This window comes from Actinia tenebrosa, unplaced genomic scaffold (genome assembly GCF_029948245.1).
Source record: "Actinia tenebrosa isolate PJP-AT-01 unplaced genomic scaffold, QUT_ActTen_1.0 PGA_scaffold14__42_contigs__length_11649687, whole genome shotgun sequence".
Taxonomy (NCBI): domain Eukaryota; kingdom Metazoa; phylum Cnidaria; class Anthozoa; order Actiniaria; family Actiniidae; genus Actinia; species Actinia tenebrosa.
The window spans coordinates 5984919-6012715 of NW_028292574.1; the positions used below are offsets into that span (position 1 = coordinate 5984919).

The 27797-nt window shown below is 40.2% G+C and overlaps 2 protein-coding genes and 1 long non-coding RNA gene across 3 annotated transcripts in view; 1 reads left to right on the top strand and 2 right to left on the bottom strand.

Annotated features, from left to right (window-relative positions):
- The window catches only part of LOC116304287 (uncharacterized), a gene marked incomplete in the record, with an annotated part of 204442 nt that overhangs the window by 63544 nt on the left and 113101 nt on the right, over positions 1-27797 (bottom strand).
- Positions 5452-9297, top strand: LOC116292031 (lactadherin). Its single transcript, XM_089029312.1, has 3 exons — positions 5452-5670; positions 6174-6505; positions 7511-9297. Exons 1-3 carry the CDS (start codon positions 5478-5480, stop codon positions 7658-7660), a joined length of 675 nt encoding a protein of 224 aa, XP_088885438.1. The 5' UTR covers positions 5452-5477; the 3' UTR covers positions 7661-9297.
- On the bottom strand, positions 12323-13892 carry LOC148911314 (uncharacterized). The gene is made up of 2 exons (XR_016119787.1): positions 13669-13892; positions 12323-13151 (listed from the first exon to the last, which is right to left on the bottom strand). It is a non-coding gene; the product is annotated as an uncharacterized LOC148911314 (long non-coding RNA).

Here is a 27797-nt window from a genome sequence, read left to right on the forward strand (position 1 = left end):
TTCGTAATTACTTGGGAAAGCAGTTTTTTTCTTTCTGTACGGGATTTAGAAGTCGATATTTTATATGGTCTGAAAAATCATGAAAAAAGTTGCGGGTTTTGGCATTTTAATTATGCATTACTAGATCTACGTTTTTCTTGCATCTGTTTCGCAGCTAGATCAGTGTCACAAATAACATATCTGGGTCAAAAATACTACTCAGTGATGCCGATTCTATGACATGGTTAATATGAATGAGAGTTATGCAAAGAAATTAATGCCAAACTAATCATGCAGGAAGATCTTAACTTACAATCAACTTTGGAGTTCCTCAAGGAAGTATTTTAGGCCCACTCCTTATTTATTGTATATGTTAATGACCTGCCGAATATTCTGGAATTCTCCAACGCTTCTTTGTACGCGGATGATACAGCGATTTACTGTTATCCCTCAAGGAATAAGTGACAAACTAAACAATGACTTATTGTCTGTGGCGAAATGTCTTAAGAGCGACTGTCTGTAAGGATCGACCAAAATCGAATTTTCATGGCACAAGTCAAAAAATCGATTTCGTTCATATTTTGTTTTTAGATAGCCCTTAGTGTAAAATAAATCGAGGTGTTGTTAGTTTTGAAAAAAAAAAATTTTTTTCCCACGAAATTTACGAAAATAGATTTCGCCCAAAATGCAGGTGGAAAATGACCGACGAGGTCAAAGAATTTAGTACGAAAATAAGCGTATCCTACAACTAAACTACTTAACAATTTTTTCGGTTGGTACTTTTTACCGAAGGAATAGGTATTCCTCTTGCTTTTCGTTGTATTTATTCTAGAATATTTGGCGATTTAAAATTCGAAAAAATTTTTCTACCGTGTACACTTTTTCCAAAGTTTAAAAATGCAAATTAAGGCCTTAAAATACTACTTATAAAAACTATGTGCGGAGATACCAAATTATTCAAAACCTACACCCAGAAGATTATCTAATGTATTTCTATCAGATTCAAAAGAAAAATCTCTGGGCAAATCATTTTTAGCTTTCCGTTGAGGTCTTTTTACGATCTCTATTTCGCGATATTTCAACCGTAAACAGCTTGTTGCGTTACCTCCACCGACGTGACTATAATTTTAATTGCAATCATTCCATCGCTAAATTTTGCTAAAACTAGGGGATCAAACCAAGAAAAAGACATCATAGTAATATCCAACACATTTCAATTGCGATATATTGGCATATTTTATCACATACTTTTTTAACTCATTCTATTACGTGACACAAAGCATGCTTTTTTTTGGGGCAAAGGCTTATAATAATTTACCTACTGCTTTAAGAAATATTGAGCAATTTAAGAGTTTTAGAACGGAACTCTACAAATATATGTTAAATAAATCATAATTATAAATAGTATCTTTTCTCAATAGTTTAGTGTATATTTAAATTTTGTAGTTTAGATATTTATATTAGCTTCACATATTTTTGTATTTTTATATTTCTTGATGACCCAATGTAAGATTAGCTTTGCTAAATTGGTTTTTTATCATCGTTAAATAAAGTTTATTATTATTATTATTATTATTATTTGTCAGTAAAATGAACACGCAGATGAAAATCGAACAACAATAACTTTCAAACTAAATATATCAGTGAACTAACTTTATTTTATTTAGCTGCTCTTTCATTGGATTTTCAAAATATGGTTTTACTAATCCAGTAGCATTTAATAATAGCAATTTCCTTCAATAAACATTGTTTTGATAATGCATGAAACTAACACTGAGTTGACTGCCGCAATGATTAAAATCGCGTGCCATCTTTCCATGGGAAAGTTCAGCAAGCACTGTATAAACATGGAAGTGGTTTGTTCTTTTTAATAGTTCTATAGTTGGAGGTCCGTGTAGCTATGATCGAAGAGACAGAAATAAGTCAGTCGAGTCGTTACCCGTCAAACGCAAGAAGGTATATCAAACAAGCTCGAACAACTAGGCAAGTCCTGTTCCTGCTCTTGAGAAAGCTGGTATAGATGAAATTGCTTCTCGGCTTCTAGTGAAGAAGATATATGAAAATTGCATTCTGACGAAAATACGCATATTGTGGTAGTTAGTCCTCCTTCGTACTACTTTTGACATTTGGTAAATAACGCTAACTTGATAAAAGTATCCTATATTCAATAACAAATACCAATACCCCAAAGGAGGGTTTGACATTGGTTATCTTTTAAAATCTTTTTCCTTGTTGTGTTATCGTGTTGTAATCTTTCACACCAACCCAGGCATCTATCTCTCTCGCTGGAGTACTTCCCGGCCACTTCGACCAAGAAGTACTGCAGCAAGTCTAAGATCTATATTAATTATCGTTTCAGAGATAAATGTATACACTTATTTCAATAAAGTTAGTCACCAAAAACCTAGAAAGCTGAGATCACTGATATGAGAATCATGGGAAACTTTTCATATCAAGGAAGCATATACATACAAAGCTTTTTTAATACAAACTGCAGCTCGATGATGCTCAGAAGAGGTGAGACTATAACCGGTAAAAGATTCGCAAGTCCATGAACAGTTATCAAGCGGTTGAACGTGTAAAATGAATCTACCCATAATCCTTGTCGGCCTCAGCTTTATAGCTTTTCGGGTGACTAACTTTTTTGAAATAAGTGTATTAACTTTTTATAGACAGACAAACATATTTATTTGGCGTTTTGTGCATAGTTGCACATTAACTTAGTTCCAAATAAGTTAGAGTGCTCACACTAAATCCGTGAAACAAATACTAATTTTTAGCACTGAATAGTGATAATTAAACAATAGAAAACAAAGGATTCTGTATGAAATAGTACTAATTAGTACTATTTAATGTTCAGGGTTTTAGTGCGTGCACTCTACGAGTATATACGTATGTTTATGTATGCGCATAATATCTATATTCACATATTCCACACATACACGTCATACGTACATATATATTCTGTATATATAAATGTTCATATAATTAATTCGATAAAATGCGTTACTAATCCTAATCATCTTTATGCAATATTATAAAAGTATTGATTTTTATTTGTTTTGTTGTTGTTGTTATATAAGGCTGCGCTCATAATGTATGGCAGAGGGGGGGGGGGGGGGAGGGGGGGCAGGTAGAAGTTTGAAATATCCAGAATAATTCTCAACATCCCCCTTAAAGTCATGCAAAAAAATGCAATCCCCCCTAAGCAAGACTTGTAGCTTCTTTCAAAAATTGTGCATCCCCCCTTTTTCCTACCAAAATTTTCCCGATCCCCCCTCAATTTCACCTGCCCCCCCCCCCCCTCCCCCCTTTCATACATTATGAACACAGCCTAATTTAAGTTATTTACACGAGTGAATTTCGCTGGTTGGCAACACGCACCATTTTTATGATGTTGATATATGTTGAATGTTTGGAAATGTTCTGCATCTAAATGAGGACAGTTCAGCTGTTTCAAAGTCACGCTGAAGATCTTGCGAAAGCATATATCAATCACAATAATGTGAGATTGGAGCCGGTTAGGTCACATATACTTTTTACCGACAAAGCATGCTTTGTGTCACGCAATAGAATGAGTTAGAAAAGTATGTGATAAAATATGCCAATATATCGCAATTGAAATGTGTTGGATATTACTATGATGTCTTTTTCTTGGTTTGATCCCCTAGTTTTAGCAAAATTTAGCGATGGAATGATTGCAATTAAAATTATAGTCACGTCGGTGGAGGTAACGCAACAAGCTGTTTACGGTTGAAATATCGCGAAATAGAGATCGTAAAAAGACCTCAACGGAAAGCTAAAAATGATTTGCCCAGAGATTTTTCTTTTGAATCTGATAGAAATACATTAGATAATCCTCTGGGTGTAGGTTTTGAATAATTTGGTATCTCCACACATAGTTTTTATAAGTAGTATTTTAAGGCCTTAATTTGCATTTTTAAACTTTGGAAAAAGTGTACACGGTAGAAAAATTTTTTCGAATCTTAAATCGTCAAATATTCTAGAATAAATACAACGAAAAGCAAGAGGAATACCTATTCCTTCGGTAAAAAGTACCAACCGAAAAAATTGTTAAGTAGTTTAGCTGTAGGATGCGCTTATTTTCGTACTAAATTCCTTGACCTCGTCGGTCATTTTCCACCTGCATTTGGGCGAAATCTATTTTCGTAAATTTCGTGGGAAAAAATTTTTTTTTTTTCAAAACTAACAACACCTCGATTTATTTTACACTAAGGGCTATCTAAAAACAAAATATGAACGAAATCGATTTTTTGACTTGTGCCGATGTTTGGTCGACTCTTACAGAAAGTCGCTCTTAATAGTAATGAGCTGAATTTAGAGAAAACTAAATGTATGTTGATAGGTAAAAATCGTAAGCTCGCCAAAAATACTACTTTTTCAATTTTGATTTTAAATCATAACATCGATTCCGTAAGTATAGCTTTAGATATTAGAGAGTTTTAGATTGACTTTTTTTCTCCCCGCAAATGGCAAACGTGACCACGTTTTCATAGTTTTCCTTTATTTTACTTGACTTTTTACAAACCTTCTCACCAAGCGCAAATACTCTTTTGTTTTTAACTTTAACTACTTGGACTTTTTTGCGATTCTTTTTCAGTAATTTAAAAGAATTTTTTCACTGGTCAACTGACGTTTCACGTTTGCCGTGAACGCAAATCTAAAACTCTCTATTTGGGAGTACAGTTTTTCTCTCATCTGATTTTACATGGTCGGACCATGTGGAATTATGTAGGAAATAAAGTCAATCAAAGACTTAGTCTACTTTGACGGATAAGGCATTTACTACCATTTAAATCACGCCTCTTATTTTATAACAGTCTTGTTCTCCCACTTTTTGATTATGCAGCTTCTGTTGTTGGGTCAACCTTAGATGGTGTAACATATAGCAAGTGTGCTCGGCAATTTGACAAAATGTTGAGCGTGAGGTTGCACAATAATGTTGGTGTCATAAAACATGTAATAGATCAAACACGAAACACGAGTTTTCCAACTGACTTCTCAAACTCATTATAATTCATTATATATATTTGTTCTTGAATTTCGTGAGACCAAAAAATTCCTTAGCAAACATTCCTTTATATGTCAGTATTTTGATCAGTGTGTTGACCCGTTTTTGATCAAGTATAGAAGTATCAAGGAGCATGCACCAATGGCGACTTTCGGCATTGTAGTCACATCATTGACCTCATGAATTCTTAATGATTTGAGAAGGGTAAATAAAGTATCATATTTTTTTGCAAATTTTGATCCTTATGTAGTAACCAGACAGTCTGATACAACCATCAATGATGTACTCGGTCCTTGGCCTGCTGATGTCTCTTCCATTCATCCTGCATGACATCTCGTGCCTTGATTGTCCTTCAACGTACACGCAAACGAACTTCATACTCAAGCACCATGCTCTGTCGTCAACAACGGTGAAGAACTACCAAGAATGCTATGATAAATGTGCATCTACCACGGATTGCCATAGCATGAATTTCTATGACAGGAGCCAAAGGTGCGAGTTGAACAAAGGCAGTCACTTGTCCAATCCTGTTGACTTGGTTTACGACGAAGAAGGCACTTATTCGGTTCATGATAGTCGGTCAGTGGAGACGTGCAGTGACAAATATTGTAGTACTGATACCATTTGTGTGATGAAAAATAACACCTTCGAATGCAAAGGTGAGTGACATCTACCTCACACAGGTACTCCTACAGGTACAATTCTATCATTCGATCATTATAATCAAAAAATATCAGTCAGCCTTTGCATGCTATAATTAAAAGAAAAGAATTATTATGATCATTTTAAGAACAACTTAATTTTTATTAATTTTTGCACTTAATCAAGATGCCATAAAGTTAAGTGCTTTAAATGTGAGTAGAAGTACTTTGTAGGTAATTCGCTGTTTTACTCATAATGTTATACTAGCTATAGAACATACAGATCTATACAATTCTATCAACCATAAATATAATAATTATCGTACAAGGTCAGCCTTTGCTATAATTCTTGCCTTTGTCGTTGTTTGTGTGTGTATTTTTTGTGAGTATATTTTGCCTCTGTCTGTTTAGTATTTGTTTTTAATTTCATCTTTTTTCAAATTAATTTTGCAAAGTGTCCTCATATGCGCTAACTATTTTCCCAACAGTTCGTGTTATTTATTTTTTCAATTCTAACATAGGTTGTGCGTTGGCGTTTGGAATGGGAGCTGATTCGAGGAAAATCCCAAACTCAGCGATAACTGCGTCTTCAACGTGGGGTTCTCAGAACCACGAGGCTTGGAGAGGACGACTTAATAACTACCCCACATCTGGTGATGCTGGATGTTGGGCAGCAGCGTCTTCTACCGTAGGAGAGTACTTACAGGTTGACTTGGGTCACGTGGTATACGTTACCATGGTAGCAACACAAGGGAGGCCAACCGCTGTCGTGCAGTACGTTAAAAAATACAGCCTGGCTTATAAAAATAGCGACAATTCGTTTGTGGATTACAAAATAGCAAACACTGTAAAGGTGAGTTGAAATATATGTCTTCACACTCACTGGTCAGTGAGTAACCTCAATATGGACCAACCAACACCAATTAATACCTGTCTGTCTGTCTGTGAATCAGCCGCTCAATAAGCCAATGTAGTCCTCGAACCATAGACAACCACTAAACCAACAAACCTATCCACCTCTCGATTTAAAACGTAATAAGGCGAGAGAAAGAATATATAAACCTGTATTTTCAAGTTTATCGCTATCGAACCCTATAACAACCTCCGGGTTGATCTAAATCAGCGCACGGCTAACTCAGAGATCTAACCCTGAAACAACCGTACCTCTGGGCTATCTAAGTCAGGGCACGGCTAACTCACAGATGAAGCCCTGGAACAACCTGGGCTGATCCCCGGGGATAATCTAAGTCAGATCACGGATAGCTCAAAGACGATTGATTCTTGAAACAACCTCTGGGCTGATCAAAGTCAGGGCACGGCTAACTCACAGGTCAAACCCTGAAACAACCATCTGGGCTAAGTCAGATCATAGTTACCAAAATCAAGGGAGAGACCTAACAAATTCAACGCACTCCGGGATACCAAGTACAGGAATTCAAGCCAGAGACACCAGAGGAGAGTGTCGAGTTACCCTACGAGCAAAGGATTTTCTCCCCTGACCTAAAGTCAGAACAGGGGACAGAAAACGACCTCTACAAGCAGGGTAGAGTACTTGCAAGTGTACTACACCGCTACCCCGCTAACTCACAGATCGAATCCTGAATCAACCCGTTTCATTGTTATTTAAACTACGACAAACTGAAACAATCTATGGCAAGCTCTCGGCTGATATAAGTAGGGGCAATTCTATTTCACGGATCAAAGTATGCTTTTTTTCAATTAGTGGGATCTTTAAAATGTATTAGGTTTTGCGGATGGAGCAAGACCGGAGAGCCGGGATAAAAGCCCTCGAAAGACTAAGAGAAGACACAGTGAGCTTCTGCTGTAATTTGCTAATAACCAAATTGCTTTTGATTAGATCTTTCAGGCGAACACTGACGCGACAACGATCGTAACCCACAGGCTTCCCGAAAAGATAAAATCCCAGTACATCAGATTTGTTGTCCGAGAATGGTATTCCAGTGTTGCAATGAGAGCCGAAGTCTATGGATGCCAAATTCCTATCTAAATGGAACCCCAGTGGATGCAGTGAGCAGTAGTTTCTTGGTGAATGAGTGGTGAATTTTATGCACTAGTCTTTACAACAGTAAAACGTTTACAATCGCTCCCTTTTGTTTTTCAAGGCTTTGTAAGGTTTAGTTTCGTATATGAGTCTTCCTTATTCTTCGTTTGCACGTTACGGCATCGCGGCCATGTTGGTACCATTTAACAAAAAATTTCTCATTAACATCCATTGTTAACGGTACCACAATGGCCGCCATGTTTTTGTTTTTTAATCCTCTTGGGAATGCTTGCAACCCATCAATAGTTATGAAAGTCGGTTTTTTTGTGATCTCACTTCAATAAACTGTTTGACGCCATTCACCATTTTCCATACATCGGTTCACTGGTCAAACACAAAGCATTCAGTCGAGGTTGCAAGGATCAAATTTGAATAATCCTTTGAAAGTACCTTGGCGCCTCGCTTGAGCGCTTTGTGTTTGACCAGTATGGAAAATGGTGAATCATACTGTCTTCTTGAAACAAGACCACTATGCATCATGGGGCAAGTGCCTGAAACAACGGTACAGGAAACTCAATATCACAATACCATTCACGTTAAAGTCAAACCACCAAGCGTGAACACGTAGAGGTCACTAATGACTTTATTTTTGGATTCCGGATTTCATTATTCGATTCGAACATTCATTATTGAAAACGAAGTCTTCAATTTATCATTTTCCAGACGTTGGCTCACTGGTCAAAGTGCTCACACGAGGCGCCAAGGTACTTTTAAAGGATTATTTAAATTTCAGCCTTGCAACCTCGACTGAATGTTTTGTGTTTGACCAGTGAACCGGTGTATAGAAAATGGAAGGAGTATTTAAAGGAAGAATAGCTGTGAGCTGCAGCTAGTTAAAATATGAAAGGTACCTTCTGCTTACTAGTTGGACTAGAGTGCTCGCACTTAATCTGTAAAACAGCTAGTACCCAGCTGATCTGAGAAAAATATTTTAGCCAATCAGAACCACGAAAATTTGCCAAACTGGTGCAAGAATCACTTTTCCTCATAAAATTATGGATTTCCAGGTCATCAAATAAAAAATAAAACGTTGCTAATACACTTTTGACAACAGTGACGCAATAATTAATGAGTTTGTATTCTTTATCGATGTCGGGCACGTTTTTAAATTTTCGCTGGTCAATAGGCCAATAGACCTCACATTTCCCAGAGAGTTGCTCTTTTATAACGAAATGTTAAAATATTTACAAGAATCAACTCCCAAGAGTGAAATCACGTGGTCTGAAATGTGCACAACAAACAAAGAAGTTAAAGAGGTATATTTTCAGAAGCTTCATGACACGATCAAATTTGCAGTAAAGTCAGTTCTACGTCATTTTTTCAGATCAGCTGGATTGAATTTAGATTAGCTCGTCAGGCTAGGGATGGTTTTGGAGAATCAAAACATTAGCTTGCTTCATGAAGCGTATTTTACATCTTTAATAATTTGCCCTGACCAAGCACAAAAAAAGCTAGTGATAAATCATTTATTTTGCACCACAGGCAGCCCAAACGATCGAGGTTCCTGTGTTCTGTGTATGGTTTATAAAAGAATGTATGGGAGTTATGATGAAGATATAACAATAAAATGTTTCACTCAGCAATTTGCTTGTAGACTACAGTCGTTGCTTGAACCTTGTTTAGTCTTCTGGTGAAGTTTCAGCACGGTTTGGGGGCGTTTGGTGTTAATTTCAGACATTTTCCCGATATGTTTTTGTTGTTTTTGGTGGTGGTGCTGGCAATGGCGTTGGCTATGGTAGTGGTGATATTCAAGTCTAAAATTACACCAAAACAATTATTTACTTTAGGCACAGTGATTATTCTAAATATGTACAGATTATCACTTTGCACTTCGGCGAATAATTGTTACATCGCCAACTATTCCGGACATCCGCCGCTCGCCAAGTCAGCGGATATCATGTATAAAATAAAAACCACAGGAAGCCCAAGCTCTCTCAGGCCCAGACTTAGAAAAACAAAACCTTTTGCTACAGTATTCCTGTGCTTTAATAGGTATCCTATTCTCACTGAATAAATTATCACCAAGGAGTATAAATTAAGTCAACACACATGACTCATTGCATAACGTCGTTTGGACCTTCGAAGTACGAATTTTTCTCGCTGTCCCCACCACCGCCACCAGCCATCAGCCAACATTCTAGTGCTCTATGCATGCTGATGAAACACAGACGGGACTTGATGCGCTTATGCTGACGGCAGGTATTGTGGGACAAAGTTTAGGTTTATTGTATTCTATTTGTTTCGTTTTGCCGGTGAATAGAAAATTTCAAAGATATCATTTGTACTGAGAGTTCACGTGGCGCAAGGAGCGGCATTAGGAGATGGGGTTCAAAACCCTGAACAGCAAGCGCCGGGAGCAGTAGTTCCACCGGCTGGCGAGCAGCAGGTAATTTTGTTGCAGTTCTTTTATCTGGGAGAGTTTTTTGCCTGCCAGTTTATTTGGACCTCGTGGTTTTGTTAATGCACGCTACTACTATTTTATACGTTATTATTATATGGTATTTTTGGGCGCAGTTAGGATTTTACTCGAGTAGTTTCCCTTCAGATTTGCATCCAAGGCATGCTACTACTATCTTATGCGTTATTACATGGTACTTTTGGAGGCAGTTATAGTTTTACTCAAGTAGAATCCTTCAGATTTGCATTTATTTCTACCCTCGTCACACTTGGTTGGTTTGGTTCTTTGTTCACGGCTTGTTCTTTAGCGCCCTTGGTTTCATCGGTTTTAGCCTTTTATGTAGGTTACACTTTTTGCCCTGGGGAGTCTTTTGGTGTACGCATCTGCTTCAGCGTTTTTATTTCACGCGGTCCTAGTGCTTTTGTGTGATATTTATCTTCGTAGTTTGTGCAGTTTCTTGGGGCTATTATTCCGGTTACTTATTTCTTAAAGTAAGTTTTATATCGGCCTAAAGAACCGCAAATATGCCGCGTGATTAATTTGAGTTAGTTCGGCCTGGAGAGCCACGAGTTTGTCGCGTAATAATTTGAGTTATCTAGATAGGCCTGGAGAGCCAATGTGAGTGTAGCTAACGGCCTGGAGAGCCGTGAGTATGTCGTGTAATATTTTGAGTTAGATTGGCCTGGAGAACCAATGCTGCCTTGAGAGCCGCGAGCAGGGTGCTTTGTATCCAATACTTGTGTTGTACTGTAGTACGTTAAAGGGCTCGGAGAGCCACGGGAGCGTAACCCCCTTTTCGGCACGCGTGGTTGGGCAGCCATGGTTGTACACTGTGTTTTTTAGAACTAGGCCGGAAGTTGGTCTCGTAGTTTAAGAGCTAGTACTGACTTAATCCATCTCTGCGTATTATTACAGCCTGCAGATCGCTTAGAGTTGTTAGAACAGAAGGTTAAGACTCTGGAAAGAGAAAACGTCGTCGAGTCCTGCGAGAACGCCTTGGTCGCACTAAGGAACACCTTAATAGGCCGGCGTCGCTGTTTGACCGTTACGAAGCTGTTGAACTGTTGGAAACCCTGGTTTCCTGGTTCCCTAAAACCCTGTCATTTATGGGAAAAATTTCTTTCTCCCCTTTCTCGCTGTTCATCATCTGGGATTATCTTGTCGCGTCCTCCGTTGGCCCTGGGGGGCTCTTCTCAGTGCTCTAATTCCGGACCTAGTTCAGAGCCTGGGGCCAACAGAGGGTCGGGTTTCCGGGGTTACCTAGTCGCGCTCAACCTTGTTTGGTTTTGGTTGCGTTCTAGGTAAATGGTTCCCCATTTGCTTCGAGACTTCACGTTGCTGAAAGGCTAATCCCCGAAGGGACGATCCCCTTGAGGTGTATTACCGAGGAAACCCCACCCTTTGTTGGTCCAGGGCGGAGGCATTGGCTGACGTCCCGGTCTCTCACCCTGATAATTTACTGAGTGCTGTATAAACTTGTTTTTTGGTATTTTGTTCTGTTTCGGTCCTGCTTTTTACTGCTTTGGACTCGTTGGGCTTTGTTCCTTTGGTCACACGTCCCAGCGCCGATTTCACACCGATTATACAGGATTGGATATGGGTTTTTGAGTATTGGGTATATGGGGTTGAACATAGTAAGAATAAAGGTTGGCATATTACTACTGGATTAGTTATTATGCACTATTACGACTGGAGTTTGGCTATATAGCATCTCGTTGTATTGTCGGGGACAAGGAGCGGATCTCGCCGCCATAACTTAATCATACTGCGACGTGATAATGGCTTCAGTGAGGATATATTACTATTACAAACGATGAAAAACGAGAGCTGAGGATTCAAGCTTTATTTTGGTACCAAACATGCCGTATTTTGCGAATAAGTTTCAAGGTTTTTGCTTCACAAAGTGCCTATTCTTGCAGAATGATCTCACAAATATTCGTCTCAAATCGGAGCTTTTCGAAAGTAAAAAACGAAAAGTATAAATTCGTTCAATCGACAACAGATTCGACATCAGTAATTTAGAGAGTATGTATTTTAAGGATCGACCCCGGCAAATGAGGTAACTAGTTCTGATTTTGAGAAATCCTGTTTATAACATTTCACCTTTTGTGTTTTTCTTGCAATTTAACAAAGCACTTATGGCAAGAAGGCTGTTAAAATCTAACTATCGAGACGAAAAGGTTTTTCCAAACAAATTAAAGTATGCTTGGTAAAAATTAAATGCTTTAATGTTATATATTGTTCTTCTACCCCGGCAAGTGGAAAACTGTTTACACAGAAATTTATAAATCGAGAACTATCTTGACTCTCTATACATTTCTTTGTAAAATCTGACTTAACTCGCTTAACACTTTCAAGCGACACCGCTGCATTTGTACGCAGGCGCATGACCGGCGATGTTTATAATCAAGCATGGCGGACAGTTTATTCCAGCATTAACGTTTACCAACTTGGAGATTTCAAAGTCTTTTTGCATTAATAAGTGACATAATTGTATAATTTTAATTGAAGATATTTGTTTTCAGAGCAGGTTCTGATGATATTGATGGTAATTAAGTTACGTATCGCAGAAGGTGAGAACTACCTTCTCTCAATCCAGTGTGAGACTGGTCAATATCAATTATTAATTTACAAGCCTCCTTATTACCAGTTTACTGAGAAAAATCTTTTTATTTCGCCTGGATTGGATTTGGTTTGGTCTTTTTGTTTTATTTTATTCTTTTTATTTATAACCCACCTTTTTACAATTTTACAATCTTTTTCTCGTCGACGTGTCGATTGTCGTTCTCGATTACATGTGTTAGTGTAAATCGTATAAAAAAATTGTTTTAGATCAAATTTTACAACCAACAAATATTTTATTAGACATACATAGTATAATTTCAAGTCACCAGACAATGGAATATTTTCTCCGAAAATAAAAGTTGAAAATTAACTGTTGAAAATTACTTGACATTTAAGGAGGCTCTGGGTAGTTTTGGTCTGGCACACCTAGCCGCCGCATTGAATCGGCTACAACTTCGTCTTGAATAACCCAATCTGCAAGCACAAGAGGTAAGCGAACTATTAAAATACTAATTACGGTTCAAATAGTAGCAAGGGTAAAACGCTGGCACACTTTGAAACTTATAATTAGCTATTTTTCTTTTTCTTTTCCTTCTTTCTTTCTCTTTCCAGCTTCCAGCTATTTAAACCCCCTACGCGCTTTTAGTTTATTTGAATTTGAATTTGTATCTTGAATATAAGTACTTGCATAGGACGTAAACGTCGTGTCTGGATTGGATAGAAGAGTTGTAAATTATTAAGGGTTGAATATCATAAGAAAACTCTATATTTCAATTATTTTCTTTAACACTTTTGTCCTTAAAGCAAAGGTAAGTAGCAATTGCTATTGAACAAGAACCGTATGGTTTCTTAGTAGTAATATACATGAAAAACATTACAAAAGGAAGGGACGAAACGTTAAATATTCAACACATGATATTTTATGAATTTCGTTAGTTCACAACAAACTATATTATATTCAAAGCGATATTGATATAGTCAAATCTCGTACCTGTAATTCAAAGGGTTTGTCACCTGTTTTAAACCAAAATGTGGCTGTTTGTCTTTTTTTAAAGTTGTTTGCTGTAAAATAATCTGAATCACTACAAATGAGGACATTTGGATTAGCTGACTTTGCAGACTTCGAACTACTGGGGTCGTAACTTATAACTGACAGTTGTTAAACGTGTTCAGAAAACTTTGCGGCTCAGTCTTCGGATCTTGTAGACCAAAATATTGTGTAAGCACTTACCACATCGTGTTTAATAGTCTTGCTCATAGTCTTTTTCGTTTCCGTTTTTGTTTTTGTTTTACTACGCTATAGAATAGCTGAAGTAGTTTTTTTGGACCGCCGGGCTCATTTTCCTCAATTCATGTCTGAGTTGGTCGTTGTAAAGACGGCTGCCATTGTGGAGCAAATGTAGTAGTCAGGTTCAATCCCTTTACATCCGTATTACAATAGAAATGTCACACGTTTGACATTCTAAACCGACTGCATGAATGGCGCAAATGAATAAATTATAATATAATTATGTCATGTGCCATTTCGGTCTCAGCTTTTATCTTCTATGTTTTCGAACTCGACAACGATTCTTCAATTGAGTGTATGTAACATAAATTGATTCGAATAGTTCATGATGATCTGGTATCTCTGTATCTGTATCTCTACTTATTTCCAATCGATTGACTTAAGGGGTGATTTACAGTGTGCATTTTAAAAAAGTGTCTAAGGCAGAAGTTAACATGAAAAAAGTTTATCGCGTACCCAAAGACTCATTTCTTCTGGGCTGCGGTGACTAAGAACAAGGCAACTATAAGCAATCTGAATATTGGCAGTCATAAATTAAACATGAATGAAAACTTATATCTTGTTAAAGCTTTGTTATTATTTAACAATTATTTGCCGAAGCCGAAGTGAATTTATTTTATTCTATTTTTCATTTTTATTTAGCATTTACCTCGCATCAAATCATAGTTTTAAAAAATGAAAAATATAAACAAATTACAAGCAGATGAGAGGTAAGGGATACCGTCACAGGTTTCCCCCGGACCCTTTTCGAGTTCCAAATTACCGCTGTGTTTCTTGATTACAGACTCATTTGCTTAGGCTAAACCTCGATTTTGTGAAGTTTTCCAGTCAAGGTCCGTCTAATTTCAAAGTGTTCGTATTGTTGAACTTGTGCATTGTTTACTTTACCGTTGGTATTTGCGAGTAATTAGACACTGATTCGAGGCTTAGCCTGAGCAAATGAGTCTGTAATCAAGAAACACAGCGGTAATTTGGAACGTGAAAAGGGTCTATTACGACGGTCCCATGAATAAAATGACATTAAATTATTGAACATTAACTTATTTACAGGAGAAAATTTTTTTTGCTAATGAGAGTCCTTTGCTTCATTTGATGCAGACAGTCTACTGCAGTCATCAATGTTGTAGGTTTCTCTTAGAGCTGTTTGGTAGTAGTTAAAATACAAAAAAAAAAATCACATTTCTGGCTCAAAGAGTATAGCACACTATTGGTCCCTCTCAAGTATCATTTCAAACTGGGGGAATATTTACCGAGACGCGAGTCTTCGAGCTTCACTGAGGCTGAGGCAAATAATTGTTTTAGTATAAATACACAGGTGGTTCTTTCAAAAAAAGAAAAGAAAAAAAAAGAAGATAAAAGACATTTTTTTAAATAATATAAAATATAATAATATAAATTATCATGATCATAGATTTTATTTCCACCTTTAGCATCCAGACAGTAGCTGATACAACGTACCATCAATGATGTACTCCGTCCTTGGCCTGCTGATGTCTCTTCCATTCCATCCTGCATGACATCTGGTGCCTTGATTGTCCTTCAACGTACACACAAACGAACTTCATACTCAAGCACCATGTTCTGTCATCAACAACGGTGAAGAACTACCAAGAATGCTACGATAAACGTGCATCTACCACGGATTGCCATAGCATGAGTTTCTATGACAGGAGCCAAAGATGCGAGTTGAACAAAGGCAGTCACTTGTTCAATCCTGTTGACTTGGTTTACAACGAAGAAGGCACTTATTCGGTGCATGATAGTCGGTCTGTGGCGACGTGCAGTGACAAATATTGTGGTACTGATACCATTCGTGTGATGAAATATAACACCTTCGAATGCAAAGGTGAGTGGACATCAAGCTTTCTCCCATACAAAGTCGTCGTTTTTTGTGGCTATCTGTTTCTATATTTATATTTGGTAAGCTTGCCGTATTTGAAGTTTATCCCAGATTTTTGGTGATTTTTTTCGCCATTTAAAGCTTTAAAATGTCGACTAACAAAACTTGGACTGACAAAACCTGGACTGATAAAACCTGGACTGATAAAACCAGGACTGTCAAAACCTGGACTGATAAAACCTGAACTGATAAAACCTGGACTGATAAAACCAGGACTGTCAAAACTTGGACTGACAAAACCAGGACTGACAAAAGCTGGACTGATAAAACCTGGACTGATAAAACCAGGACTGATAAAACCAGGACTGATGAAACCAGGACTGACAAAACCAGGACTGACAAAACCTGGACTGATAAAACCTGGACTGATAAAACCTGGACTGATAAAACCTGGACTGATAGAACCTGGACCGATAAAACCAGGACTGATAAAACCTGGACTGATAAAACCTGCACTGATGATACCTGGACTGATGATACCTGGACTGATAGAACCTGGACCGATAATAACCTGCACTGATGAAACCTGGACTGATGAAACCTGGACTGATAAAACCTCGACTGATAGAACCTGGACCGATAATAACCTGCACTGATGAAACCTGGACTGATGAAACCTGGACTGATAAAACCTAGCAGCAGTAAGGGGGACTCGCGGTCACCATTCGGAATCGCCCGGGAATTACCCGTGTTTACGCACTAGCGTCCCCCGCGGGAATTACCCGTGTCCCGTTACATGTTGCGCGAAAGTTGGGAATATTTGTCTTATATATGCATGAATGTAAAAAGTTCACCAATGACTTCTGTATAATTTGCCTAAGATCCAAAGTTAACATACCCAAGCCTCGGGGTTTCTGGTGTTGTGGTAAGAAAATGCAAATAGAAGACGACACGTCAGCACAGTGTTACGAGTGTGGTAAGAATATTCGTAATGCCGTACCAAATGCTACCAGAGAGCAGTATTACGCCAATGGAGGTCGGAAGAAGACCCCATATAAGAGAATAAAATACTTCAGGGACTGGATGAGTCATATCCAAGGTTTACATCCGGTATATTTAAGCGACGAAGTAAGGAAGAAAATCATAGACCACTTAGAAGAGACAACCCCGCAAAGTCTACGGAAGACATTGAAAAAATTAAGACTAGGGAAATATTACAAAGCTATTCCCTATCTTTTGTCTGAAATTACCGGTAAGTCTATTCCTGAGGTTTCTGATATGAGCAGAGCCGAGTGGATGTTTTGTCGGCTGGATAAGGGTATTCCTTATTATCCTGACGTAATTTACGAAATATTTTACAAAATAGACCCCAACCACCCCCTGTTAGGATGGATTCCGAGGCGACAATAACATATTACGTGTATTTATATTATGCGTAATAATTTGCCAAATAAGGTCATGCAAATAATTTATATTACGCGTAATAATTCGCCAAATAATTCATATTACGCGTAATAATTCACTGAATTTATATTACGCGTAATAATTTGCCAAATAATTCATATTACGCGTAATAATTCGCCAAATAATTCATATTACGCGTAATAATTCACTGAATTTATATTACGCGTAATAATTCACTGAATTTATATTACGCGTAATAATTCACTGAATTTATATTACGCGTAATTTCTAGACTGACGTTCGATATGTAAATAGAATCCCGTCACGATATTTACTGAGCAAGCTTTCTTTGAAGCTCTTCTTTCGCCTCCTGGTAGATCTTTTTGCGAGATTCCTCGGAAAGATCTTTTACGACTGTTTTTTTATTCCTTATGTCCGACTTTAATTTCTCGTACTTTTCCTCTTCGGCCAGAATAAGCGAGAATTCTACGTCGTCTATCTTTCTGTCACGCAAAGCCTTTGAGACAAGATCGGTAATTGTATTTACTTTAGCCCTTGACAGAGCTATTGTCGTGTCATGCTTGGATATTTTGCTTGACAACTGCTTCATAATACCCGTAGCAACAGCAGAAATAATACCACAGGCTGCCCCAACGCCGGCCAAAGGAACTCCAACGATTATTCCCGGTCCGGTAAGCGAAGTAGCAACGCCAGAGCCCGTTAACACAACAGATATGGATCCTGAAGTTATCGCAATCTTATGTAGCGTACTCCGGGCTCTGACGTATTTCTTCCTAACTTTTTCGTAGTGTTTTGTCTGCCCTTCCAAGTAAGCCAGGATTAAGTTCGCTTTATTCAGACGAAAGTTTTCAGCATCCGTTATTGGTGCCGTAGTGTGATAATTGGGAACATCTGGGTACAACTGAGGTGCTGATGGTATAACATCCATTATATATACTAATGTACGACGCTTTTGGGAATGATATTGAGGAGCAGCCACATCACGATAATCGAGATTACTGGAATTGGAGGGCCTTTAGGAAGATGTTTCCACATGCAGACCCTAGTAAGTTCGAAAGAAGATCCGATGGGATTTACTTTAACGGCTCCAGAATGTACAGCAATGAGGATTTGAAACCTACGCTGGTCGATCAGATAGACTCTCAACTGAAGCATCCTAAGCCTAAACCCGTGCAAGGTTGGTCAAAGGAATTATTGCTGGGTACCAGTACTTATCCGATACCCGCAGTTTCATTTGATAAACACCCAAGCTTGGACCTAACGCTGAACATGCGGATCTCTAACAAGCATTCCTTTCCGTTAAAGGTGCGAGATATCTTCAAAAACGTGCCCATTGTTCATACCACCGCTAAGGAATCTCATGAATGGTTAAGTGGTCCTAACATGCGTTATTGGCCGCAGCAGCTGAACTTTGCGGTTTGGTGTGCCACTAGCGGCTGTGGTGTAAGTGCAAACTTGATGAAGAATTCAATATTTATGTTTCATTTTCACTTCACGGTTAGAAGAATACTGCATGAAATGGGTGTTATTGCGCTGCCGGGAGATGCCACGTTTTATCCAAGAGATAATAAATACAACGTTCCTGCTTACGACCGACTTTGTAAGGAGTTCGGTGTTGTAGGGAAGGATTTCAGGTGTACCGCGGGTGCTAACAATGGTTTGGGGCACATTTGGGCTTATTGGGGGATTGGCGGACACGAGCTAAGTGATAAGGAAGTCCACGCGTTGAATTTACAATGGACCATGGCTTCCCACCCAGAAACCCATTATCATTTGAAGAATGAGTGGTGGTGGTTGGAGGGTCCAGTTAAGGATACCAAGCAAGTCCGCGATGGACCTTTGTTCAAAGACCTTTGTTCAAAGAGGGTGGTAAGTATGCCGGGGCTAATCCACTGATTATTAAGATTACCAACGACGAGCAAACGAAGCAATATCTTAACTTTATACCCCCAGAAGGTAAAGGACTAACTAGAGCCGGCTTTGCCCGTTTGAACCGCAGCATAGAAGCTTACGTGTATTCCATTTTGGGAGCTCAGGTAAACACCCGATCCAGCATAATCGGAAATACGGGCGCCGCAGAAGAAACGCGAGCCGAAGCTTTGATTCTATTCGAAAGTTCAATCTTGGAGGGCGACATTAGCAAGGGCGTACAGCGTTACCAACTAGCTATACAAAATTCTAAGGCAAGGTTGGACTATGCAGTAGCCCCGGGTTGTTGGTTAATGCCCAGTAATTTATCTATAAATACTGGCTCTGTAGTAGGATACAACAACAAACTTCAACGAGCTACTAAGGATATGAAGTTTGGGGTGAACGACGTGAACTCTGACACTCTTAGGAACATTCCTCACTTCGTAGAGAAGCCAAAAAAGTCACTCGAAACGAAGCTACCCGTAGTTAAGAAACCATTAAAGAAGGTTATGCCTGCGATACTTGAGGAATATGACCATAACTTACTAAAAGCCGGCTTAGCCGCCGCAGGCGTTGGTCTGAGCTATTATATATGGCGATGAACAACCCCTACATAGCTGGAGTAGATTGTGTTTATACGACTTACACAGGCGAGAAAAAATACACCCAGGCATCTTGGGCTGATGTCACGGGCATGTCCGTGAATTTGAACTACTCGGGAAAGAAGTTAATCCTTTGTAGTATTTGCATTGGCACGAGCAGTCACGCCAACGTCGGCTTTAGGTTCCTGGATGAGAATGGCGTACTGCAGCCTATGAGAAATAAGACAAACAACAGGGAGCCTGTACATTTCTCCGTAGAGCCGCCAACGAATAGTGCCGAAAATCATTCCGTTTGGACTTTCCACATGGTTACCGATTGCCACGGAAAGGTAAAGCTGCAGATAAGAGTAGATGATACGGGAAATGTCGCGGTAAATAGCATGGAGGATCAAAGAGATTACGCTTATAATCACGAGAGCATCAGCACTCTTACGGTGCTTAGTCTTTAAATATATGAATCCACATGCGAAGGAAGATTGGTTCCTTTATTACTTTGGGGAGGAGGACTACGTGAATGATAAATGGTTTGATACCGGGCTGTGGGTAAAGGTTGGAGGCCTGGGATTAATCATGTGTACTATTAGTATTTCAACGGGGTGGTCATGTAATGTTGGGTTTAGGATCGTTGATGAGAGTAATCAACCATTACAGCCTTACAGAAAAAAAGATAACGATAGGAACTCAACCCACTTCACATTTGAAGCTAACAGAGTTTCCGCAGAAGACTTAACGCCAGTAACTTTTCACATGATAGCTAATTGTCAATATGCGAAGTTACAGATTCGCCCTAGTGATAAGATGCCGTCAGGGGGTGCTAACGCCGGCGAGCTGGGTCGCGTTCAAATAAATGCCGCCCCGTCAAAAGATCCTCCAACGAATGCTATTTGGAATCATAAGCCCATTAGCACCATGAGCGTGCTGCCGCTAGTTCCGCATTATCAAGGCGGCGCGAATGCTATCTTTACTTATCCCCAGTCGAGGACGCCTCGGATGCCTGACGACGATAAGCCCCCAGTAATACACGAGGATAAGATTAACCCTTCATCTTCTTCAGGAGTACCACTCCAATAGCGACGACCAAGATCCAAATGTTGTTGCCCACACACTTTAGCAGTTTGCCGCCGGTCTTCAGTACCAAACCTAAGGTGCTACCAAGCAAGCCCGGAATGCTTGCTGCCATTTTTTTACCCAATTCCGTTAACCCACTACCAAACTTCTTACCCATCTTAGACATTTCGTTACCCACCTTCTTTCCCATTGCCTTCGCAGCCGCACCCGCGCCCCCAATTGCATCCATAATAGCAACCACCGCACCAGCAATACCGCCCGCAAATGCCAACGGCACGCCAATTTTTAAGAGGTACTTCATTACCGTCTTTACTTTTTGTTTAGTAGTGGTGGCCCCCCGCTGCCGCTCTGCGGTAGCAAGCCTCGTCCTTGCCTCCTCAAGCCTTTCCAGGGTTTCCTCCAATTCCCTTTGCGCAGCTACCCGCTCTTCTTCGGGGCGCGCTTGCTCAGCTATTATTTCCCGTTGTGTGTTGGCGTGGTGCTCTAAGTCTTCGACGGCGCCACTTAATTGTCGGATTTGCTCATCTTTATGGGCGACTTCATCCAACAACTGCATTTTGTGTTGCTCGACTCTAAGCAGGGTGTTGGAGGACTCCATGAGTTCTTCGTCCCTTTCATCTAAGCCTCTTATGGCGTCCTGAAGGGCCTGAAATGTTCCCCTTCGGTCTGCCTTAGCTTCGTCGAGCCTTTCCATGAGGGCCGCATATCTTCCATTCATTACGTCCCTTTCCTCTTTTACGGCTTATAATTCCCTAGTTAATTCTCGTGGGTCTCCCCCGCGGTCATACGTTAAGTCCTTAATTCTGTCCACAAGCCTTGTTATTTCAGCGTCGTCCTTTTCCCTTTTAAGGGAGGCTACTTCTGCTATCTTTCCCTGCTCCAGGTCAGAGATTTCCTCGTTTTGCCTTTCTATTTCCGCAGTTAGGCTTTGGATTTCTTCCCTTGCATTTCCAAGTTGCATGACTTTTTGGTCTTCGCGCTTTCCACCTGCTTCAGGTGGTAGATTTGCAAGGGCGCCAAAGAACCTTTGCCTGCCGACGTTTATCTGCTCCTCAGACATTTGCTCCTGTATTGCTAAGTTAGGACTTCCAATGGCCCGCCTTAACGTTTTAGGAATCTTGGGGTCGGGAAAGAAATTCCCCCGCTCATCTCTAATTAAGTAAATCTTAGAGCCGCTTTTTGGGAGCCTACCAAGAATTATTTCCTTACCATATTCCTCATCTTCGTCAAACACCATTATTGCTTTTTTAGGATCCCAATCGGGCAATAACTCCCTTAGCCTATCGAAGTCGTCCGGCTGGTCTTTGCCTATGGATTCGTCCATTTGTTCTTGGACTCTTTGAAGCCATTGGGCGTCGGGGGCTTCAGGGACCAAGTCATCCATTTGTAGATATTCCGGAATAGGCTTGTATGGATTCTTGGACTTATACTTTTCCCTTAAGGAGCGCATAGCATCGCGGAATCTACTGCCATACCTGTTAAGTAACTTACTAAAGAGGCCTCGTTTATCCACGTTGTCATCAGGACGCAAAGACTCATACTCGTCGTCGTTAATGTCTACTTGACCTTCTTCGATAAGGGGATCAAAATCCGTTCCTTCTACTTCCATTATATATGATAAGCTCAAAGTTAAATCCCAACGTATTACCTAAGCAGGTTGGCGGACTGAAAGCAGAACGCACCTTTCACCGGGTCACATTCACACCTTCTAGCGCAAAGCCAGGAGAAACCTTGTACGTAGGCGTGCCCCGTCTAACGGATAACCTAGTATTGGTTCCTGGTACCTTGGCTTTAAGGTTTGACCTAGCAATACAACCAAGCACCAAGGACAAGCGCTATACCGTCAATAACGTGGGTAGGAACCTCGTTTCTAAGATGAGAATCAAGTTCGCAGGTGAATCCCTCTTGGATTTGAATAGGTACGATTTGTACACCACGTATAAGGATCTGTGGCTAACAGCCTTCGACCGTGCACAAAAGATAGAGCAGGGAATTGGAAGTGTTATTCTTCGTAAGCTTCGCAGCGACACCAACCCGGCGCCTACGGACTCCGGCGGGGCAACCGCAGTAGCAGACGCAACAAGGGTAAAGACCGCCTAAGGTAGCAAGTACGTTATCCCTTTGGATTTCGAAGTAATTACGAGTCATGGTGTGTACTACCCCAGGCAGTTATCCGAGTTACAGTTTGAAGTAACCTTGGCGGACACTACGAACGTCATTGGAGGCATGGACAGCGCAATTAGCGGGGCCGTTGATCCTTATTCTATCACCAACTTAGAGCTACAGTACGAAACGGTATACAGCGAAGAGCTGGCCCGTAGCGCTGGCATGGAATACAGCTCCGGAAAGGCATTCCTTTACGACCACGTGGTGATGTATAAGACGTTTAGCTTCTTGGATAAGACGGATGAGGTTATCAACCAAAGCATTAACCTCCCTAGACGTAGTTTGACGGGGTTGATGCTGGTGTTTGCCAAACCCTATGAGGCTGGTAAGCGCAACTCCGAGGCCTTTCACAACCCCAACATTACTAACGTAGGGGTCAACATAAACGGCGTTCCAAACAAGGTTTACTCACAGGGGATAAAGCCCGCAGACGTGTACAGAGAGGCCATGCGCAAGTTTGGCGACCAAATTAGCCCCGAGGAATTCTTTAAGGATAAGTATGCGCTGTGGATTGATATGCGCACCATTAACGACGAAGACCTGCATGGTCAGGGTTTACGTCTAGTAAATACGCAGGATGGCATAACATTGGAGATCAAGCGCACCAAAAACGCCAGTGCCGGCGACGGCGACAAGATAAACTGCTACGTCTTCGTCGTGTCTGACGCGCAACTGAGCGTAGAAATGAATCAGCTAAAGAGCGTTGCCTATTGATCCACTCGCTCATCCTTTTGATAAAAAATATCGTTGGTATATAATGCTTCGCGTATTCGAAAACAACGAAACCAAACTGCAATGCATAGTGCAAGGCGATAAACTATACTTCAAAGCAAAGGAAGTGGCGGCTGCGTTGGGTTACGAACGCCCAAAAGATGCAATTAAGGTGCATGTTCGTGAAAAGTATAAGGTAAAGCTTAGCGAACTTAAAGTGGAGGTGAATCGCCTCCCCTCGTATTCACAGCCTAATTCCCTGTACGTAACCGAATCTGGGTTGTATCAACTAATATTTAGCTCTAAGATGCCAACGGCAGAGACATTCCAGGATTGGGTCCTCGAGGACGTTCTTCCCGCATTGAGAAAGACAGGTAAGTATGAAATAGAAAGGCGGTTCGATAGTCCTAACAAGTTAGTCTTCAAAATGGAAAATGAGTTTGACCTGCATAAGAAAGTCGTGGACTACATACGCCGCTTCTACCCACAGATGCTCATAGCGCCCGGCTTAGGGGAATTGCAGGATTCTGACAGCAAACGCATAAAATGCTGGCAGAAGGGTTATCAAAGGGGTCAACCCGACCTCTTAATACTGAACGCGCATTTAAGGTATGAAGGGCTTTGCATCGAATTAAAGACGCCGAAAGGAAATGGCATACTCTCCGCAGACCAACGCAAGATAATTTCGCGGTATGACGCGAATGGTTACCTGACCATGGTTAGCAACGATTATGACGTCATCTGTCGTGCCCTTAGCAACTACGCGGAAGGCATCCGTATTCCCTGTCGGTGGTGCTGCAAACGCTTCAAGACTACGGAGACAAGGGCAACGCATTTAAGAATATTTCATAGATATAATGATCGTCAACCAAATACACTGGCGTGACCTGATTTGCGGTAAAGCATACGAAATAAAAAATTACGTCGTCTTCGAAGACATCGACCGTTTACGGTTAGTCCTCAAAGACTTAGAAGGTAAGGAATATTCCCTTTGGGCGCCGGATTGCGTGCGGTACGTAATTCAGGGCGAGGAATTCACCCACTTACGCAGCCATGGCAAGGTAAATGGCCGATGGAAGTTTGACATTGAAAGAAGAGTCACTCCATCTCCTCTTTGTAGTTAAGCGCGTCTGCTAAAGTCCGCTGCGCTTTAGGATCCGCGGAGCACCAATGTCCCACAAAGGATCCTTCGGAGAATACCCTGTCGCAATGAAGGCAGGTGTATTTTTTACGCGGTTTGTGTATCGGTGGCTTACGAGGGGTAATGCAGTCGGCAGGTAGTTCGCAAGTAATACAGTCCATATATTGAAGGGTAATTAGAATGCCTCCCAGAAAGGCAGCTGCGTAGGCTAGCATATACCTTTAAAAGGGGTTCTTATCTTTATTTATTATTATTAGATTATGCAAGCGCCCTTAAAAGGGGTCTTTATTTTTATTTATTATTATTCATTATCCTTAATAATAATAAATAAAAATAAGAATGGGATTTGAGAGTCTTTGCACAAACCCTACTTTACTATCTTAAGCCGCCTACTAATCATTACGGGCTTTCCTTGCCGCCTCATTGCCGGCATGCCAAGCTTCGAAGCGATCTAAGTACTCCTTGAAACCGCCTTGGCCGTCGTAGAGGCACTGCCAAACATGTTGGTCACTTCTTTGACAGCCGCAGCGCTCACAAGTTGCCTCCCAATGTTCTCTATCCTCCCACCTTACGCCTTCGACGCAGTCAAACTCCGCAAAGCGCTGGTCAATTTCCTTCTTCCGGCGCGTTAACTTCCTTTGGGTTTCCTTTGGGCAACATCGTGCAGCAACGTCGCCGTGCTCCTCGCAAGCCACGCTCAGCAGGTCGTAATTGCCGCGGCACCGATGTCGATGCCATTCGTCGTTCTTAATAATAATAATAATAATAATTACATGTTTTACCAGGGTAAGCTCGTCAGCAAACAGCTGTTATCGAGGAGCGCCCTGGGGGCAACAAAAATTATCAACAAAATAATAAGATAATTAAATATATATATACTGTAAAATACTAAAATGTTAGTAAAAATCAATACAATTCATTAAAACATTTAAAAAATATCTTTGAGATTAGACTTAAATAATAATAAAGAATTAATCTCTTTAAGAGAGCTAGGTAGACTATTGTAAATGATAGCTCCAGAATAATAAAACGTTTTCTTGGCTGATTCAGTCCTCCTCGCAGCGCTCACATACGTTCTTTAGACAAACGCGGTTATCCACGTGGTAATCCAACATCTGCGCGCTGCTAAAGAGGCGATTACACTCCTTACAACGCCTTTCGCGTGCCTTCTTAGCGCATACCTTCTTTTATTTATTTATTTCGACCGATAGTGCCATCCAAATCTACGAAGCCTTAATTCTACCCAAACTGGACTATTGTAGTGCAGTTTGGGATGGATTAAGTGATAAACTATGTGTTCAACTACAAAAGCGTCAAAATCGAGCGGCTAGAGTTATCACAAGATCTAACTATGACATAAGATCTAGCCATCTCCTTGACCAATTAAACTGGGATACACTTGCAGTTCGTTGTAAAAAACAAAAAGCCCTACTAATGTTTAAGACGATGCAGGGACGTACACCAGTTTACTTACAAAACCTTTTCTCCGACTACCATACTAAATACAACCTTCGAAATCATGATCATAAACTGTCAATACCTAAGCCACACACTGAATATCTAAAACGATCATTCAGCTATAGTGGGTCAAAATTGTGGAATGACCTACCGTTAAATATAAAAGAGGTCAAGTCAGTACGAAAATTTAAAACGGAAATTGATAGTTTGTACAGTAAGAAAAGTTGTAACTAAGGGCTCCACGGCAAACATGTAAAACAGTAACTAGCTTTTTAATCGTAAATCTTTACTTTTAAATATTTTTAGGCAATCGACTGATGTTTTTACCGTGGCAAAATAAAGAAGCTTCCTTCCTTCCTTCCTTCCAGGTGGTATTTTAACATTTGCTTGCTGCTGAACTCCTTGTTACACCGCTCACACTCCATATATAATAAGGATTTAATAACCACTATAAGGGATACCGCATGAAGTCCTTAACGGCTATTTCAAAGAGTGTCTCAGAATGTTGACGTTTAGGTTACATCTTTGTTAAGGATGCCTGGAAACTATTTCGAAGAGTGTCTCAGAATGTTGACGTTTAGGTTAAATCTTTGTTAAGACGTGCCCTTCAAAGGGGTTCTTATTTTTATTTATTATTATTAAATATCCTTAATTATTCTTAATAATAATAAATAAAAATAAAAATGGGATTTGAGACTCTTTGCGCGAACCCTACTTTACTATTTTAAGCCGCCTACTAACCATTACGGGCTTTCCACATATACTTAACAAAGATTTCACCTTATTGTTAACATTCTAAGACACTTTTTAAATAGCACATCCTTAACAAAGATTTAGCCTTATTGTCAACATTCTAAGACACTTTCTAAATAGTTTCCACATATACTTAACAAAGATTTAACCTTATTGTTAACATTCTAAGACACCTTTTGAATAGAATATACTTAACAAAGATTTAACCTTATTGTTAACATTCTACAGGGGATATCGCATGAAGTCCTTAACGGACTCTTTTGCCCAACCGGCCATCGTCAAAAGCGCACCAAACCTTTCTGCGCGCTTCAGACCGCACATTTCATCGTACAATTCCTGCACGCGCTCTTTCAGCCGATCGATCTCCTCCCTTTGCATTTCTATGGTGTCTCTTTTATCTTTTGCGTCGGTGGCAATCCTTCTTACTGCGTCCACTGGGTCCATCGTATATATAATGGATCCGAACCATATTCCCTGCAATGCTCTGATAGTAGGACCCACCGGCTGCGGAAAGACCCAGTTCGTGGTAGAGCAGCTATTAGGACCCTTTAGATACCGCTTCGACTACATCGTGCTATTATGCCCCACCTACGTGAATAACCGCACCTGGGAAGGCATAGGAGTGAAAGACGACGACTTCTTTGTGGACATACTGGATCCTAACGAGTTATCCAGCCATCTTAAGTTCTGGCATAAGCAATTCCCTAAAGATACGCAAACCTTGCTCATACTGGATGACATCGCCTGCGGGGACGAC